The following is a 16,033-nucleotide window of genomic DNA, read 5'->3' as shown; positions in this document are numbered from 1 at the left end:
AACAATTACTTGTACAGTGTCTTATAGGATTACTTTTACTTTCATATTTATTGTATTTTATCCAGAGTAACAATCATTTCATTCTCCTTTCCACGTGTGTTTGTTCTGAAGAATGACAATAAATAATTTTGAATCTTGAATCTATAATTTCAGGTATCTGGTATTTTGGGTATTTATAATATCAGTAATCAGTGTATTTCAGTGAACAACCTTTTGTAAATCAAGAAATACAGTACATCCAAAATTGTCTGCTTTATTGCATAAACATTTATCAACAGGTTGAGTAAATGTGACTTTCCTTCCTGGTGAAGTTTAGCTGCTGGATTGAATTGGGTTGAATGGAACCCAACCCAGGTCAACCTCAGGTGCTGTATATACAGAGTTATGAATGAACAAATCTTGAATTCATCTGTCGTTAACGACTATAGGATGTTCCTTTATAATTCGTGGCTGCTTGAAAGCTTCCAGCTTCTGCCATTATGGAAGAGCAGAGTAATCAAGGTCTAGAAAGAGAGTGCACAGAAATTAAATCATTGGGTGTCTCATTTTCACATGCTAAGTAGTCCAATTCCCATGAAAAAGAAACTGAAGTAAACATTGGAATGAAACCAAAGTGTTATGAATAGGCTTGTTGAGAAGAGCAGATTTCAGTAAGGTTGATAATGAACAGAATGGTATGAAAGCCCTGTTGACATTGATGGGAGTCTGGGGCAAGTGCAAGGTAGACTGGAAAATGTAGGAAGGTGTGGGCCCTGAAAATACTTGGCACAGACAATTCCAGAGTTCTCTAGTGTTGCCTCTGATCTAAAACCCAGCATAACCTGCATGGTACGGGGTGGCACAGTAATGTAGTGGTTAGTACAGTGCCTTACAGCACCAGTGATCAACGATCAGGGCTCAATTTCCACTACCTGTAAGGAGCTTTCCGTTCTCCACTTGACTGTATGGGTTTTCTCTGACTGCTCCAGTTCCCTCTCTCATTGCAAAGATGTACAGGCTTGGGTTAGTAAGTTGTGGGCATGCTATGTTGGTGCTGGAAGTGTGGTGACACCTGCGGTCTGCCTCCCAGCAAATACTCAGACTCTGCTGGCCGTTGACTCATTTCCCTGTATATTTTGAAATTTCAATATATATACGACAAATAAAGCTAACCTTTAAAAATGATTGTCAATCTTTAAGTGCACCAAAATTCTGCTGCCTGTACACTAATTTGCATTAAATCCCATTCACCCTCACCCTTGAACTAGTAAATCAAAATATTGATTCTAATATTCTCATTCTTAATTTGAAGCCCTTGAATTTTCATAACCTTTCCAATGCAGTCCCTTTCACCCCATACATCTCTCCAGATGATTTCCATTTTTCTCACCTCTTGTATATTTTCCACCAGCAGTGGACATGCCTTCAGTGGCCCCGGCCTTGAACTCAAGGGTAAAAACAGAAGATTCTAAAAGCATTCAGCAGATCAAACTACATGCATGGAAAGATAAAAAAATAACTAACAGTTCAGGTCATAGACTTGACATCAGAACCTTCCTTTTTTCACAGATGCTGAACGTTTCCAGCATTTACTGTTTTTATTTCAGATTTACAACATCTATAGTTCTTTTTTAAGTTTTCATTTACCCCAAAGTTCAGAAATTTCTACCCTAACCTCCAACTTTCTCCTCCTTTGAGGCATCCCTACAAATCCATCTACCTATGTAACTCAAGCTCATATTTTGTCTGGTAATATTCAGAGTCAAAGTCGCAGCTGAGTTTACTGCCATACACACATTTTACGTGTGCACAAGTGCGATGAAAAACTGCAGCAGCATCACAGGCTCACCATATAATCAACATTCAAAAGAAAAACATAAATTAAACACAAGTTTTACAAAACAAGAGTGCATTTAGAACAAAACAAAACCTAGCCCATTTCAGTGCAAGGTGATCAGTGGTCTGAGCGTTGCTAAACTCTTGGTGATTAGCGTTGTGTCGGTTGGTTTGAGAAACAAATGGCTGAAGGGAAGTAACTGTTCTTGAACATGTTTGTGCAGGACTTCAGGTTTCTGTACCTCCTGTCCAATGCCAGCTGCAAGAAGATGGCCCAGAGGGTGGAGATCTTTGATGAGAGATGCTGCCTTCTTGAGGCAGTACTTTCTGTAGATACCACCGATGGTGAAGGATGCTTTACAATATAAGTACTCTATAAATGTAAGCTGTTGTTCCATAACTCTCATTGTGAGGGCAGGTTGTGGAAATTGTTACACAGTTGTTAGATTAGATGATCAGTATTTGGCTCAATTGCTTTGAAAATACAATATTGTGCGTAAGGCTATACCAGTGTTTCTCAATGTTGTCATTACTTGCCAACACCCTCCTAAAGCACCTTCATACTTGCCAATGCCCCTGTCAGGCACAATATGCTTTTCAGTGGCCCCATAGTGCAAAAACATGTCTACCATATGCTAACATGAGAAAGATGATTCTGCTTTAAATTTTTATTTGTCCCTATACAGTACCTGTCCACTGTACAGCGGCTTCGATACTAATGTGATCTTTGAGCTTGATGGTTTTTAGCGAGAGTTGAAATATTTGGTTCAAGTTGTGACAGCAATAAGTCCACATGCATAACAATATCCAACTGGTTTCTTTCCTTTGTGAGTATGTGGTTCACTGCCCTGAAGCCTCTTTCAACAAGGTAGGAGGATGGAAACACAATAAAGAGCAGTTTGGCTCTTCTCCAAAGACTAAGAAACTCCATTTGCAGTGCAGCTACATACCCCAATGCTGACATTTTTGAAAAGCATTTTCGCTTCTTCTTCATTCTGAATTTCGATAAACTTTCCCGTATTTGGTAAACCATACATATGCCATTATCAATGCATTGTTGTCTCGCACTGTTGTCTCATCCAATTGTATCCCAAATTCTGTTTTTTGTGGCTTTGTGCATAGTTGATACTCAATGTCTTCACTCATTTCGTCAATACAATGAGTGACAGAGTTACTACTCAGAGGAATTGATTTTAAAATACTGGTATCCATTTTGAGAACGGTGGTGAGCACTTCTGATAAACCAGGCTTAATTAATCTTTCACCAATTGTATGAGATTTTCCACGCTTTTGCTAATATTTTGGAAACGTATTAAGAAGCAATGAGACACTATCAAAGTCATTTTTGGATTTCTTGGCAAATGACTCAAGTGTACAATGCTTTTCAAATTTTTCTTTCATCTTCTAGAACTGAGTAATACCATGAGTAGCCTTTTCAGGGAGTCTATTACGGAAGTGTTCCTGCAATCTTGCATGGTTTCATAGTTTCATTAGACAGTACAGTATTACAAATAAGGCACATGGGACATTGCTGATCTGACAGGAGTGGAATAAAGCCACATTCCAGGAATATAACATTGTATTGACACACTTTCTGTAGTTTCTGTTTCTCAGCAGGATTAGAATTCAAGACTTCTCCTCCTTCAGATTCATAGAGATCATGCCATACATGTTTAGCCATCATTAACGGGGCTAAATTAAAATAAAATATTAACACAACACAGATGGAACGATGGTAGTGAGATGCAAACAAACAGCAAGGTGAAGATTAAGATGATCACAACAACAAAAATTACATTGACAAGGATTCAGACTGGAATTTGAATGGTAGTCAGGATAGAGCTGGTGTTCGGCAAGCTAATTTATAGTATTCCAATTAAGAATGATTGACCAACCACGTACGGTCACATAATGCCCAAAGATGGTTCTTACCAACACATTTTAAGCTGAGGTCACTTTGAACACCTCAAGAGGAATCCTTGGGGTCGGCAGTTTCACTAATTGACTCTAATTCACCATTTGGTTCTGGCCAGCACTGTATCATTGTGGGACCTGTTTTCTGTAGATCTGTAGAGAAAGTTGAGAGTGTGTACTTGACTTACCAACTGTTAAATTGCATGAACTCATTCCAAGGGAACAGTTGGGCACCCTGGTTGCTAATTTATGCATCCCCAATAATGTCTGCTTGGTTGGTGAGGTCGGATGGAGCTGCCGAGTTGCATTGTGATGATGAGAGCTCACCGCCTGTAGAGCTACGGTTCTTCCTGTGTTCCAGTGCCTCATCATTGTTTTGGAAGCGCCTGCTCTGCTAATGGTTGGTCAGGTCTTGTGCCTCGATTTAGGGTGCTGCTTACCACCCCCCCCCCCCCCAAGAATCCTGAACACCTCCTGATGACTTCTATTTCCCCTAATGCCCCCTTAGGACATGTAACCACCCCCATTGGGAATCACTGAGCTATAGAGTGGGGGGGAATAAAAGAATGTCAAGTTGCAAGACATGGGATGCTGCAATGAATTATATAGACAAGGTCTTGTATCGCTTTAACATTACTTTTAGATAACTCTATGAGCGCGGTCAATAACAGGTTCATTTTTCAAACCTTCACCACCGAAAATTTCCCACAGTAATTTAGAGAAAAATTCAGTTAAATCACCGGACTCAACTTTTTCGGGAATTCCGATGATGCGCAAATTCTGTCTGCGAGAACGATTTTCAAGATCAGTAATTTTAAACTTGTACTGATCTAAAGTTTTAGCAGTCGACTCTATCTTCTTCTCTAACACTTCAATTGTACGTGCTTTTTCACAAATTGATTGTTCAAGAGTCGTGATCTTATTTCCATGCTGTTGAACCTCTAACGCCTGCGACTGAAACTTAGTTTCAAGCGATTTAACAACTCCTTCAAGATCGGATATTTTCGAAGTAATCCTCCTTTCAAAACTTAACAGTTTACTGTCCAATTTACCTTCTAGTCTGCCTTCCAGAGCCGCAAATTTAGCATCCAGTTTATTGTCCAATTTACTTTCCATAGCCGCAAATTTAACATCCAGTTTAGTGTCCAAAAGACCAACAATTGCATCGATGGATAAAGGATCCTTAGCCGATTTCTTACTTGTAGCCATTTTAGGTTTGACAAGATTAGATCAACTATTATTTTAGGAAAAAAGGGTCAATCAAAGGTAGCAACTCATATGATTAAGTTCGAAAAGGTCTAATTAAAGGGTGATTATAGTTAAAAAAATAAAGAGCGCCTAAAAGGCAGATGCTTACGCCGCCATCTTGAAACTCCACCCCCACTTTTAGATAAAAGGAGACAAAACTGAAAAGGATGATGAATACAGGACTGAAGGTTTTATACTTGAATGCATGCAGTATGCAAAATAAGTACCAGATGCCTACGAGATGGCTTTTTAGATCAGCTCGTGATTGAGCGCACTAGAGGATCAGACATTCTGGATTGGGTGTTGTGTAATGAACCAGAGCTGATTAGAAAGTTTAAGGTAAAAGAACTATTTGGGGCAAGTGATCATAATATGATTGAATTCACCCTGAAGTTTGAGAAGGAGAAGCTAAAGTCAGACGTATCAGTGTTACAGTGGAGGAAAGAGAATTACAGAGGGATGAGGGAGGAGATGGCCAGAATTGATTGGAAAAGAACACTGGCAGGGATGATGGCAGAGCAGCAATGGCTGGAATTTCTGGAGGCAATTCGGAATGAACAGGATATATACATCCCAACGAGGAAGAAGTATTCTAAAGGAAAGATAATACAACTGTAGCTAACAAGGCAAGTCAAAGCCAGAATAAAAGCCAAAGAGAGGGTATATAATAGAGCAAACATTAGTGGGAAATTAGAGGACTGGGAAGCTTTAAAAACCAACAGAAGGCAACTAAAAAAAGTAAGAAGGTAAAGATGGAATACAAAAGTATGCTAGTCAATAATATTAAAGAGGATACCAAAAGTTTCTTCAGATACATAAAGTGTGAATGAGAGGTGAGAATATCGTATTGCTGGAAAACAATGCTGGAGAGATAGTAATGGGGGACAATGAAACAGCGGACAAAGTGAATAGTCTAGGTAGCTCCTCTCACCCTGTCTCCAGCAAAAATGCTATCCCTTTCTCACAATTCCTCCGCCTCCGCCGCATCTGCTCTCAGGATGAGGCCTTTCTTTCTAGGACAAAGGAGATGTCTTCCTTTTTTAAAGAAAGGGGCTTCCCTTCGTCCACTATCAACTCTGCCCTCCATCGCATCTCCCGTATTTCACACACCTCTGCCCTCACCCCATCCATCCCTCCACCCCACCAGGGATAGAGTCCCCTTGGTCCTCACCTATCACCCTACCAACCTACAAATCTAACGTATAATCCTCCATAACTTCCGCCACCTCCTATGGGATCCCACTATCAGCCACATCATCCCCTACCCCAACTCTCGGCTTTCCGCAGGGATCGCTTCCTACGCGACTTCCTTATCCATTCATCCCCCCCATCCCTCCCTACCGACCTCCCTCCAGGCACTCATCCCTGCAAACGGAAGAAGTGCTACACCTGCCCCCACACTTCATCCCTCACCACCATCCCAGGCCCCGGACAGTCCTTTCAGGTGAGGCACCACTTCACCTGCAAGTCAACTGGGGTGATATACTGTATTGGGTGTTCCCAATGTGGCCATTTATACATTGGGGAGACCCGCCGCAGACTGGGAGACCGTTTTGCCGAACACCGGTGCTCAGTCCTCCAGCAGTGGCGAGATCTCCGTGGCCACACACTTCAATTCCACAGACCACTCCCACTCCGACATGTCTGTCCATGGCCTCCTCTACCGTCAAGATGAGGCCGCACGCAGGTCGATGGAGCAATACCTTATCTCCTGCCTAGGTAATCTCCTACCTGCCGGCATGAACATCCAACTCACTGCCCTCTGTTGATACCCCTGCCCCCCCTTACCCCATCCCTATCTATAATATCAGACAGTGTACACCCCAGGGTTCTCAAAAAGGAGGCTGAAGAGATCGTGGATGCATTCCTAAGGATCTTTCAAGAATCACTAGATTCTGGAATGGTTTGGCAAGACTGGAAAATTGCAAATGTCACTCCATTCTTCAAGAAGGAAAGGAGGCAGAATAAAGGAAATGAGAAGCCAGTTAGTCTGTGGATGGGAAGATGTTGGACTCGATTGTTAAGGATGAGGTCTCAGGGTACTTGGAGGCACATGATAAAATAGCCTGAATAAATAAGGAAAAATCTTGCCTGACAAATTTATTGGAACTTTTTGAAGAAATAACAAGAAGGATAGAGAAAGGAGAATCGGTTGATGGCCTTTGACAAGGTGCCACACATGAGGCTGGTGTGGTGAACTACATATACCTGTCTGGACACGCCCCCTGCTGGTTAACAAGCACATGGTCTTACAGGAAAGATGCAAGCATGGATAAAGTAGTGGCTGCTTGGCAGGAGGCAAAGAGTGGGAATAAAGGGAGCCTTTTCTGACTGGCTGTTGGTGACAAGTGGTGTTCCACAGGAGTCTGGAAAGGGACTAATTCTTTTTATGTTGTATTTCAATGATTTGAATGAATGGAGTTGATGGCTTTGTTGCAAAGTTTGCAGATGATATGTAGATAGGTGAAGGGGCAGGAGGTATTGAGGAAGTAGAGAGGCTACAGAAGGACGGACAGATTAGGAGAATGGGCAAAGAAATGGCAGATGGAATAGTGTTGGGAAATGGATGGTCATGCACTTCGGTAGAAGGAATGAAAGGGTTGACTATTTTCTAAATATGGAGAAAATATAAAAATCTGAGGTGTAAAGGGACTTGCGAGACCTTGTGCAGGGTTCCCTAAAGGTTAACTTGCAGGTTGAATCTATGGTGAGGAAGCCAAATGTGATGTTAGCATTCATTTCAAGAGGACTAGAATATAAAAGCAAGGATGTAATGTTGAAATTTTATAAGCACTGGTGAGGCCTCACTTGGAGTATTGTGAGCAGTTTTGGGCTCCTTATCTTAGAAGGGTGTGCTGAAACTGGAGAGGCTTCAACGGAGGTTCATGAAAATGATTCCAGGATTGGAAAGCTTATCACGTGAGGAGTGTTAAATGGCTCTGGGCCAGAACTCACTGGAATTCAGAAGAATGAGAGGGGATCTCATTGAAACCTATCAAATGTTGTAAGGTCTCGAAAGAATAGATGTGGAGAGGATGTTTCCTATGGTGGGAGAGTCTAGGACTACAGGACACAGCCTTAGAATAGAGGGGTGTTCTTTTAGAATGGAGATGAGGAGGAATTTCTTTAGCTGGAAAGTGGTGAACCTGTAGAATTCATTGTCACAGATGGCTGTAGAAACCAAGTCATTTGGGTATATTTAAGGCAGAGGTTGATAGATTCTTGATTAGTCAGGTTATGAAGGGTTACAGGGTGAGGGGTGGAGAAGGTAGGAGATTGGGCCCGAGAGAGAAATGGATCAGCCATGATGAAATGGCGGAGCAGACTCCATGGGCCAAATGGCCTAATTCTGCTCCTTGTATCTTGAGGTCTTATAAGACATTTGATTTTTCAATGCACATTTGGAGCATGTCAAGATGGGGTTAATTTATCATGAAAGCAGTATGTTGGGGTTTTATTAATGAAGCTCAATTGAGAGGAAAAGCTGAAACAGAGGTAAAGACATTTCATACATATTTTGGTGAACTTAAGATAAAGAAATTCAAATACCAGGGCAAAAGAACAGAAGTAACAGACTTAATATGCACGATAAACAAGATAAACTCTTTTTAATGATTAGACTGCAGGATTTTATACGTTAACAGAATTGATGCAACCTATTCATGGATTAATGCTACTTTTCACTGTTTACCTGTATTTATATTTGCCAAAGTCCCACCCTTTGTGTGTATAGCAGTCACATCATTAAAAAAAACACCAGAAACATGATCAACATGTTTAGACTCACCTTTCCAGAATTCTCACAAAAAAATGCAAAGGGCTAAACTAGATAACATTGAGAAAGGAACACGGAATTCACAGTAAATTATTATCACGCACTCATTGACACAGTTCAAGATGCACAGATAATTCATTCTGCGCCATTAATAGCACTGACAAGTTAGTGCTAACCACACTATGTATTGCCTCAGCACTTCATCGCAGGGTTCATCCTCCTGATTGGATAGCGTCATTTCAGGCCAGCTGTTGCTGATTAGAGACAGCCAGTAATTCTTAAAGGGGAGTTGTTTGTAATCACTCTTATCTGTCCATGAGGCCGAAGGTTTAGTGAATAGCATATTTGAAGTGGAGGCTATTTCACAGTGGAAAGAGAGCACAGGCAGAGAGGGAATAAATGACTTCTAAACAAACAAAAATGAATAGACAGGTAATTCAAGAAAATCGGGTAACCCAAGGTGTCTTGGTCTCAAACCTATATTCACTCTGAATACCAATGGAGGAGAGATTTCCACAGGAGAGTGCAGCCATAGCCAAGAGCACACTACCATGGACTGCAAAACTGTACAGGAGAGAGCAGAGGGGTCGTGTGCGATAATGTTAATTGGCCGATAAGAGTGGAAGGTGGACCATTACAGAAGATTCTCCCATTAAGGGAGCAAATAGATATATCTGAGGCTAAAGAACATTTGAACCATTTGAACCATTTCTCATGTTTAAGATTTGAGGGTTCCCTGGTGCCAGGGTTAACAAGATCAATTAAGGCTGGGTAAAGGTCTGGATGGGAGGGTGGCCAGCCAAAAGTCATGCTCTGTATCAATGCCAGCGACGTAGAATTTGTAGACCTGTAGATAGATTTTAACGTAAAGGAAAGGGATTAATAAGCAGGGCCTCAAAGGTGGCTATATCCAAATTATCTCTCGTACCACATGCCAATGAGTATAGAAATGGAAATATGAAACAGATATATGCATGGCTGAAGAGCAGGTACAGAAGGGAGGACATATTCTGGGGTACAGGGACCAGTTCTGATGCAGTTTGCACACTGTTCAGGCTGAAGAAACTGCATTCCAACAGAAATGGGACCAATATCCCTTTATGGGGAGGTTTACCAATGGTGTAGAGGGAGATTTAAATAAATTTGACAGGAGGCTGTGCACAGACTATGAGGGACTACAAGAAGTTCTGAAATAAATTTTAGATACAGTCTAGTTTTTATGTAAACGTATAAACCCTGTTAAACAAGGTTGTTGAATGGCAGGAAGGATTCTAAGTATTGAATCACATAAGATGTGCAAAAAAACAGTTCACAAGTCAGAAATGAATCTGACCATCAGTATGTAGTATTTTAATTAAAACATAAGTAATGAAAGAGCAACATATACTGTAGTTAAACCAGGACATTTAATTCAACTTTTAGGATTCCTCTGCAAGATGTAATGATATTCCTCACACTGCAGTAAATGACTGAAGCCTGGCAGCAGCCAACAAATCCATCCTGCTAGTTTCCCCAATGCTCATTCAAGCTGGACAAAAGTAAGGCATCCATAACCTGTAGGGGATATATCACAGCGCTGGAGAGAGAATGTCATGGAATAATAGAGATACAAGTATGCCACTGAGATTATTATCCAGCCTGCCAACTAGGATGCATATCAGGCAGCAACTTTGCAGAGAAATTACAGAGATGTGTATGATCTACAGAGTAGTGATACTGGGGACTACAACTATTCAGCCATTGACAGGAATAGCAATAACACGAGGGGCAATGTTTGAAATGCACTTTAAGCAGCATTTTCTTAATTAGTGTGCTTCTGAGCCAAACAGGAAGGGTGCATTGTTGGATATGTTTTGGGGAAATGAACCAAACCAAGGGAAGTAAATGTCAGTAGCAGAATATCCAAGAAACAATTATTTAGTCATTATGTTTGGAATAACTATGAAGAAAGATGTAAAAAAAAACTTCCTGTGCAACCCCATTCTGATGCTGATGTTGGTTTCAGTGCGATGTTCCCTGTTGGTATGTTACAAGTTTTCACAGTTTTATCCATTTAGACTAACATGTGTGATCTTTACAGCCAAGTCTTAAAAGACATAACATAACATAATTGACACTCCCCTCACTACGGGAGTGTTGTGACTGAATGAATGGATAATTGCAAGGAATCAGAGCAGTCTGGACATGATATGAAGAACACTGCATGCAGGAGATGTGTTCTTTGTACAGATCACTGTTGTCTTGTGGCTGTTCGCGAGGCCTCCATGGGAGTATGAGCAATCCCACAACGGGAGTGACCTCCATAATGCAGTAGCAGCAAACTGAAATGATCCTGAGGCTAAGAAGCTGAAAGTCACTGTGGTTTTGAATTTCAATGAGTAAAGCAGTCCAGGGATATGATGGAGTTTGCTGCAGGTTATAGAGCTCAACAAAAGCAAAGGAATCATCCACAGTATCGGCCCTTTTACCTGCACAGTTACAAGAAACAAGATTAGTAACATTTAACTTTGGTGAGCGAAATAAAAATGCCTGTTTTCAGGCCAGTGAGACTGACAGAACTGTTATTTCTGCTACTGGAAATTGGCTTAATCCTCTTGACTGCTTCTTTCAATGGATGCTGCCCGACCTGCTGAGTTCATCCAGCTTCTTTGTATGGCTTAATCCTAACTACATCAACTTCCAGCACCTTATCTTGTGATCAACCCCATCCCACAACAGTAGTCCAGTCTACGGTTGTCATCAGTGGGGGAATAAAGGTGTTTGGCAGAATTTTCATTTTTTCCTAGAAAATGAGAAAATGCATTTCCTGACAGATGCTTACCCCTCCCCCCGCTCTACTCATGTTACATTTATGACTGTAAACATATTCAAGTGATGAATCAGCATTTAGAAGGGAGATTGAAAATCTGGCTGAGTGGTGTCATAGCAACTCAATTTCAGCAAGACCATGGAGCTATTTATTGACTTCAGGAGGATAAAACCAGAGGTCCATGATTGAGTTCTCATCGAAGGCTCTGAAGTGGAGAGGGTCAGCAACTTTAAATTCCTTGGCGTTATTACTTCAAAGGACCTGTCCTGGGCCCAGCACAATAAGTGCAACTAGGAAGAAAGCATGGCAGTGCCTCTACTTCTTTAGGACTCTGCAAAGATTTGAAATGATATCTAAAACTTTGACAAACTTCTATAGATGTATAGTGGAGAGTATATTGACTGGCTGCATCACAGCCTGGTATAGAAACACCAGTGCTTTTGAACAGAATGGATATGGCCTTCTCCACTATTGAGCACATCTTACACGAAGGGTTGTTGCAGGAAAGCAGCTTCAATCATCAGGGACCCTGGCCATCCAGGACATGCTCTTTTCTTGCTACTGCCATCATGAAGAAGGTACAGGAGGCTCAGGACTCACACCACCAGGTTAGGGTACAGTTATTTCCCCTCAACCTCTTGAACCAAAGGGGATAATCTCACTCAACTTAACTTGCCCTATCATTGGAACGTCTTCACAACCAATGGACACACTTTTAAGGACTCTTCATCTCATGTTCTCAATATTTATTGCTCATTTACTTATTACTATTTCTTTTTGTATTGCATAGTCTTTTGCACATTGGTTGAATGCTCAAACTGGTGCGGTCTTTCTTTGATGCAATTATGGTTTTTATCCTATTATGAATTTATTGAGTATACCCATAAGAAAATTAATCTCAGGGTTGTATATCATGGCGTATATGTAATTTGATAATAAATTTACTTTGAACTTTGGATAGAGAAATGTAGGCTTAATATTTCCCACAAAACTTTTGCCAGTTATGAAGAAAGGTTCTCAAGCTGTTAACCTTGCATTTATCTCCATTAATGCTGCCTGACTTAGAGAATTCTTCAAGCTTTTTCTGTTTGCTTTTCTTCATGAAATTACAAGAAGGCTGTTCAGAAATGGGTATGCTTACTACAAAGGTTGTTAAAAGGGAACGTACTATAAATATTTTAGGATATAATTCGTAAGTATTTCCGCCTTTGTGAATGATATGTAGTCTGCTGTAACTTCAAATTGGACCATAACAATCAATACTGCGACTTATAACTTTTTATCTTGTCTTTTTAGCCAGAGATAGATGGGTTCCCTCCGATCCTCAGATCATTTCTGAAGGCCTCTATGCAATAGCAGTTGTCCTTAGTTTTTCACGAATCGCTTATATCCTGCCCGCAAATGAAAGCTTTGGTCCGTTACAAATTTCCCTTGGAAGGACTGTGAAAGATATATTCAAATTCATGGTCATTTTTATAATGGTGTTCCTTGCTTTCATGATTGGGATGTTTATCCTTTATTCCTACTACCTTGGTGCAAAAGTGAATCCAGCTTTCACAACGTAAGTACAAGTTTATTTTTCAACTTATTTCATATTGTTGCTTAATGAGATCTGCTTTGTTTATCTTCTCTTCCCTGGGAATTGTGTTTTTACAAGGCAAACTCAACTCGTGCTTTCTGCATTCCATTAATGCCATTGCTAATTGCTACAAAATACATGCTCATATGAATTATCTTCTGATTTCAAAGTACTTTGCACCATGCGTCAGTGTTCCACGTACCAATAGGATTAGGGAAATAAGTTAAAGTTAGCCAAGTACAAAGTCGGTATACTGAGTGGTGCAGAATGTAGACATTCTGGACTGATTTTTCAGTATTTTTTTCAACACTGGGAAATAATAGACATTCCAATTATTTAAAGGGAAGGTTTTAGCAACAGGATTCTTTCAAAAATATAATTTCCTTGACTCTGAAAAAGAATGGATAAGAGTGTGAATTAAACATGCCATGTGTGTCAACCAATGTCGGCTTTTCAGGGGTATGTAAACATAAAATAGGTGTAGGGTTTAAGCTATGCCTCCTACAAAAGCATGTCTAACACAAATATGAAAAACCAGAGTTGAAAGCAATGTAAAGCATTGCCAGGCCAATCCTAGCTTGATAAATTCCAAATGGTGACTCCTCTTCTTATAAATCTCACCTCCCTGCAACTGCCCATAAACACCCCTTTCATCCCAATTCTCCTGTAGTAATATAGACTGCTGAAAGAGGAGGAAATAAGTGACAGATTCGTAGGATTGAAAAGGGTCTTGAGAGCTCTCTGATTAAGAAGTTGCACGAGTGACAGGAAGACTCCACTCTGAATGTTCTACCTATTTTTGAATACTGTGATGTTGGTCGTAGTTCGGAATTGCCCTGGTGAATGGCCTAACAACACGTTCCAGTGACCTTCTGCCAGCAACCCCCCCCCCCCCAACTGCCTCAACATTTGCTCCTTGACATCTAACTGAATTCCACACTTCCTGTAGGAATTCATGCTCATTCACATCATTTTTCCTAATAGCTTTCTATCCACAAATTGAGAAGGCCTCATGCCTCAGACATTTCAGAAAGACCAGTGATTGCAACATTAAGTTTTGCTGCAGTTTTAGAGGGGCATTCAGTCAAGAGTTGGAAAATCAAATCTGTTCCACAGTTCAGTTAGTTTCAGCTTTATCTGCATTTCAGCTTCATTTAGTGTCTGTGTTCATACCTGTTACAACCTTAACTACCAAAAAGCTTGCTGATCTTTTCCATACTTCATTATAATGTAGAAGGCCACTTGGCCCATCATATCTATGCCATCTCACAGAGTACTTCCGTTCTGCTTTGAATTTTTCCTGTAATCTATTTCCATCATCTGCGCAACCCCCTCCCCTCCCCCAGGTTTTACCACTCACCCACATACTAGGGGCAGTGTACAGTGCCCAGTGTACTTACCTCCCGCGTGACTGCGTCCTGTGTGAGGAAACTCACGCCGTTACAAGGAGAGTGGACAAGCTGCACACAGACTGCACTGGAGCTCAGGATCGAACCTGGGTTGATGGAGCAGCTGTGGCGCTGGTCATGCTGAACGACTTTATTGTCAGCTCCCCCATCAGTGGAAATAACATCTTTGTAACGAACCAATTTAATTGATTTTTTTGTAGATATCTTGCTTAGATTTTAACTAAGCTCCAGGTAACACAAACCAATTTCCTGTGTCTTTATGATTTGAGTCTTAACCATGTTGTCAATATGATGCATCCTCATTGTATTTCTTTTGAGGTCAGGTTATCCATCTTGCCACTAGCAGTATACATAGAATCTGATCAAAACTCCTTGCAGGTGGTGTATACCATCCCCCCCCCCCCACCCCCATACATTCAAACTTCTTGAAGCAAAAGCTATAAGTTCTTTTTAAATTATTTTTATACAGATGGACTCGTGTTTATATACAGTATTTGTGTAGGTGAGTTTTGCATTAAAGAAAAGCATAGTGATACCATTGGAATCCATTATCCAATGCAAATGGATATTTTAATAAGTTGATTCCTTATGTTGAATTGTCTCATAATTGGGGTTATAATTATTATGTGGTGGCAATGGACAGAAATCATTTCGAGAAATGATGAGCAAGTTAAGCACTCTTGTGCTTAATCGTCACATAAGGACATTGATGGAGGCCTGAAAAACGATCTTTAGTCTGTCCTTAGGGTGGATGATGGTAACATTCCTGGGGAACCTGAAGAGAAGACAAGTAAACACCTGATTCACATGCATTAGGAGCAGGGAGGACAAAGCAAAACAAATCATGCATTAAGAATAACTGATAGGAAGAGAATAAGGACTTTAAAAATTAACTAAAATTGTGCTACATAAATGCAGGGATATTAGGACTAAAATGGAAATTGTACATCATTGATGCATGGAATAAAATGGGTGTTATAGAAGTAACTGAGATGCTCCTTTGAGTGATCAGAGAGGTAAGATTCAAGTCTTAGATTGTAGAGAAAAAATTGTAAATTTCTCATGCCTTGTATGCAGGTTAACAATTTTTTTCTGAACTTTGCAAGCTTAATTTTAATTATCATTAAAATATTTTGTTTCAATAGAACTGATTAATTTAAATCTGCTATATTTCTCAGAGTTGAAGAAAGTTTCAAGACACTATTCTGGTCAATCTTCGGTTTGTCTGAAGTTTCCTCTGTTGTCCTCAAATATGACCATAAATTCATTGAGAATATTGGATATGTCTTATATGGAATATACAATGTCACTATGGTGGTGGTTTTGCTCAACATGCTAATTGCCATGATCAATAGCTCATATCAGGAAATTGAGGTAAGATGTGACATCTACTTCAGAAGCTTAATTAATGTAAAAATATTGGTCTTTATTTCAATCACCCCATTTTGGGCAAGGTGGGTGCAAGTGAGTGAGAGGATGGATGG

At 40.4% G+C, this 16,033-nt stretch overlaps 1 protein-coding gene and 1 long non-coding RNA gene across 5 annotated transcripts in view; one reads left to right on the top strand and one right to left on the bottom strand.

The window, feature by feature from the left end:
• Window positions 1-16,033, top strand: part of LOC132391634 (short transient receptor potential channel 3-like) — a 140,662-nt gene that overhangs the window by 88,020 nt on the left and 36,609 nt on the right. For all 4 annotated transcript variants that reach the window (XM_059965077.1, XM_059965076.1, XM_059965079.1 and 1 more), the window contains 2 exons: window positions 12,858-13,122; window positions 15,728-15,923. In XM_059965077.1, the coding sequence (XP_059821060.1) occupies window positions 12,858-13,122; window positions 15,728-15,923 (461 nt within the window). The remainder of the gene's footprint in view (window positions 1-12,857; window positions 13,123-15,727; window positions 15,924-16,033) is intronic.
• LOC132391635 (uncharacterized) lies at window positions 368-9,488 on the bottom strand. Its single transcript, XR_009511286.1, has 3 exons — window positions 8,765-9,488; window positions 3,748-3,882; window positions 368-503 (listed from the first exon to the last, which is right to left on the bottom strand). It is a non-coding gene; the product is annotated as an uncharacterized LOC132391635 (long non-coding RNA).

The sequence above is a fragment of the Hypanus sabinus genome, chromosome 3, assembly GCF_030144855.1.
Source record: "Hypanus sabinus isolate sHypSab1 chromosome 3, sHypSab1.hap1, whole genome shotgun sequence".
Classification (NCBI taxonomy): Eukaryota; Metazoa; Chordata; class Chondrichthyes; order Myliobatiformes; family Dasyatidae; genus Hypanus; species Hypanus sabinus.
This window is presented reverse-complemented; position numbering and strand designations above follow the sequence as displayed.